We start from the raw sequence: 2,895 nt of genomic DNA, 5'->3' as shown, positions 1-2,895 counted from the left end.
GATTTCCATTCATTCATTGTTGCACTATTTTCTCTACCCCCTCAGTTCATTCCTCTTTTTTTCCCCCCTTGAAAGTCTGTTTTAATTGTCCAGTTGCCACAGTGCTTGTCAAAGCCAGTTCTGATTAATCTCCTTTGTCAGTGTATCCTTTGCCCTTCTCTATCACTCCTCCCTGGGAGAGACTTCACCCTGATTCATAAGGGGACAGTGTATTCTCTTAGCTACTTCCTGCTGAATAGGGGCGCTGTAGGTTTCAGGGTGAACATTTTCTCTCATTACTCTAAAGGGCCCCTTTGGCAATAGGAAACACGTAGACTATTGTGGAGATTAATTTTGGAATTTAGATGCACTGTTATCAGTTGGGCTTAGCCATACATGTTCATATCCCTGAAGATGTATCATGGAACTGTTGCAGCCTAGAAGACACAAATTTAACTAACAAGTTAAAAGTACATCAGTCAAAAATTAAAAGCAATAATATTCCAAGTAGAGGTTCTAACAGTGGCACAAATCAAGTTACAGAGGGAAGGTAGTTCTTAAAATATTAAATCTTCTTCTACAGTCAGTGGTTTATTCATTGTAAAAATAATTAAAATATACACGGACCTTATCTGATGGACTGCATAGAAATCAGAAAGAATTGTTGGAGAATCTCATTGTCAGCAGTCAAAACCAGGCCATGTGATGATTGTGGAACAGACCATCAATTACTCACATGCAAGTTCAAATTGAAGCCGAAGAAAATGAAAACAAGTCCACAAAAACCAAAATATGACTTTGAATCTATCCTACCTGATTTAAAAACCATCTCAAGAATAGGTTTGAAGCATTGAACACTAACGATTGAAGACCAGGTGAATTATGGGGTGACATCAAGAATATCATCCCTTTAAGAAAAAGAAAAAAATTAATAAAAAAAAATAAAGAATACCATCCCTGAAGAAAGCAAAGGTTACCACAAAGACAGGGGAGAAAGAAAAAACCAAAATGGATGTCAGAAGAGACTATGAAAATTGCACTAAGTGTCAAGAATTCAAAACAAAGGGAAGAAGTGCCAAAGTAAAAGAGATGAGCAGAAGATTTCAAAGGGGAGTTTAAGAGTACAAGATGTGAGGGCGGGGTTGGCAGCGAGAAAAGTACAACAATGAATGAATGGAAATCTAAAATCTCTGTAAGTTTCATCAAAATTAATAATTATAAAAAGTTTAAAAAATACAAGGTGATTATTATTATTATGAAGAGCACAGAAGAGCTGAATTAGAAACCTTTCAAACAGAAGAACTCATTTGGCATTTCTTAAGCTGAAAGAACTGAAAACAGACCTCAAGTTGAAATGCTGACGGATGCTATAGGCAAAATCTAGAATGATCCAGAAAGCATCAAAAGAATATGGAGGGAATACAAAGAGGCAGTGTCCAAAGAGAATTGGCTGACATGGAACCCAGAAGGTAGCATCTGATGAAGAACCAATGGTACTGAAGAAGGAAGTTCAAGTTGCATTGAAGGCAATGGATTGCAAAAAAAAAAAAGTCCCCAGGCATTGCTAGTATCCAACTGGCAAGTTTTAACAAATGGATGAAGCCCTGGATGGACTCACCAGTCTGTGCCAGGAAATTTAAAAGATAGCCACTTGGCCAAAGTAGCTGGAAGAGAGCCATTTAACATCTGTAGACCTAGCATTCCTTGGAGATTTCCATGTGTCTTGTCCTGCATTAATGTAAAAAAGCTTCCTGGACCTAGCATTCCTTGGAGATTTCCATGTGTCTTGTCCTGCATTAATGTAAAAAAGCTTCCTGGTGCAGCAGCCCTGATCTAAAAGGACTTGCTCCACTCCTGGTGATTTTTTTTTTTAAGATGGTACTAGAGACCTGTCATGTTGTTGTTGTTGTTATGTGCTGTTGAGTTGCATATAGTCACAGCAACTTAAACTAGCAGATATGGGATCTGAGGCTGAGCCCTTAAATATGGAAACACAACGAGGAACAGTTGTAAGCAGACCTGTCATTTACTTTATGATTTTCTTAGATTTTTGGTATTTATTTAGGCCTTTAGTAAGGCAGATTGGGCTAAACTCTTTTTTTTCTCTGTAGGATATTTTAGAAGAATGTATGTCTCTTCCCAAGCTATCTGTTTACTCTGGATGGGTAGTAGATCATGTCTTACCTCATTCACAAGACAGCTTGTCGATCTCTGAGACATCTGGACCTACTTCAACCGTAGACAAATCCTCATTTGTTCCCAGATCTCCTATCAGAAAGCCTGTATTCTTACCTGCCTGCCTCACAACACCAGATGAAACCAAGGTAAGATTTTAATCATCTCAAGACCAAAGGTGTGATAGCTGCAAAACTGACTCTGTCATATGACAATGATTTTAACCTAAGGGAAAATTGGATATTGTTGCTCCTATTTGTAGGAGCTTTGCTTACTGTAACAGCTAGTTGTTCTCTTTCTGAAGAATCCAGAGGGAGAAATTTCTAGTGTGTGTGTGTGTGTGTGTGTGTGTGTGTGTGTACACGTGTACCATCAAATTGGATCTGACAGGTACAGGAGGAGATTGCCCCTCCTCTTCTAGCAGAGCATCTGGTGGACTTGAACCACGTACCTCTGGGATCATACCTTTATACTAAGGGATATACCTTTAACATGCTGGTCTATCTGATACTTCTCTAAATCTGAGCATTCACATTAAGACAGACTAGGAAGAATGATTGGCCATGCACTTCTGAAATAGCAGGCCTCTGAAAACCCTATGTACAACAGAACACATTTAGATAACAGAAACGGCAAAGGAGGTTGAGTTTTCAAGTATGGAAATACAAAGGGAGAGGAACAGCTATAAGCAGACACTGGTGATTGGGACATGGAATGTGAGAACCATGAATGTAGGAAAAT

At 38.7% G+C, this 2,895-nt stretch overlaps 1 protein-coding gene across 1 annotated transcript in view; it reads left to right on the top strand.

Moving 5' to 3' along the window:
* The window catches only part of GLE1 (GLE1 RNA export mediator), a 48,100-nt gene that overhangs the window by 7,094 nt on the left and 38,111 nt on the right, over positions 1 to 2,895 (top strand). Inside the window, exon 2 of the mRNA XM_006892492.1 lies at positions 2,091 to 2,303. Coding sequence (XP_006892554.1) covers positions 2,091 to 2,303 — 213 coding nt within the window. The remainder of the gene's footprint in view (positions 1 to 2,090; positions 2,304 to 2,895) is intronic.

The sequence above is a fragment of the Elephantulus edwardii genome, unplaced genomic scaffold (genome assembly GCF_000299155.1).
Source record: "Elephantulus edwardii isolate Elephantulus edwardi_28Jun2011 unplaced genomic scaffold, EleEdw1.0 scaffold00116, whole genome shotgun sequence".
In the NCBI taxonomy this organism is placed as follows: domain Eukaryota; kingdom Metazoa; phylum Chordata; class Mammalia; order Macroscelidea; family Macroscelididae; genus Elephantulus; species Elephantulus edwardii.
This window is presented reverse-complemented; position numbering and strand designations above follow the sequence as displayed.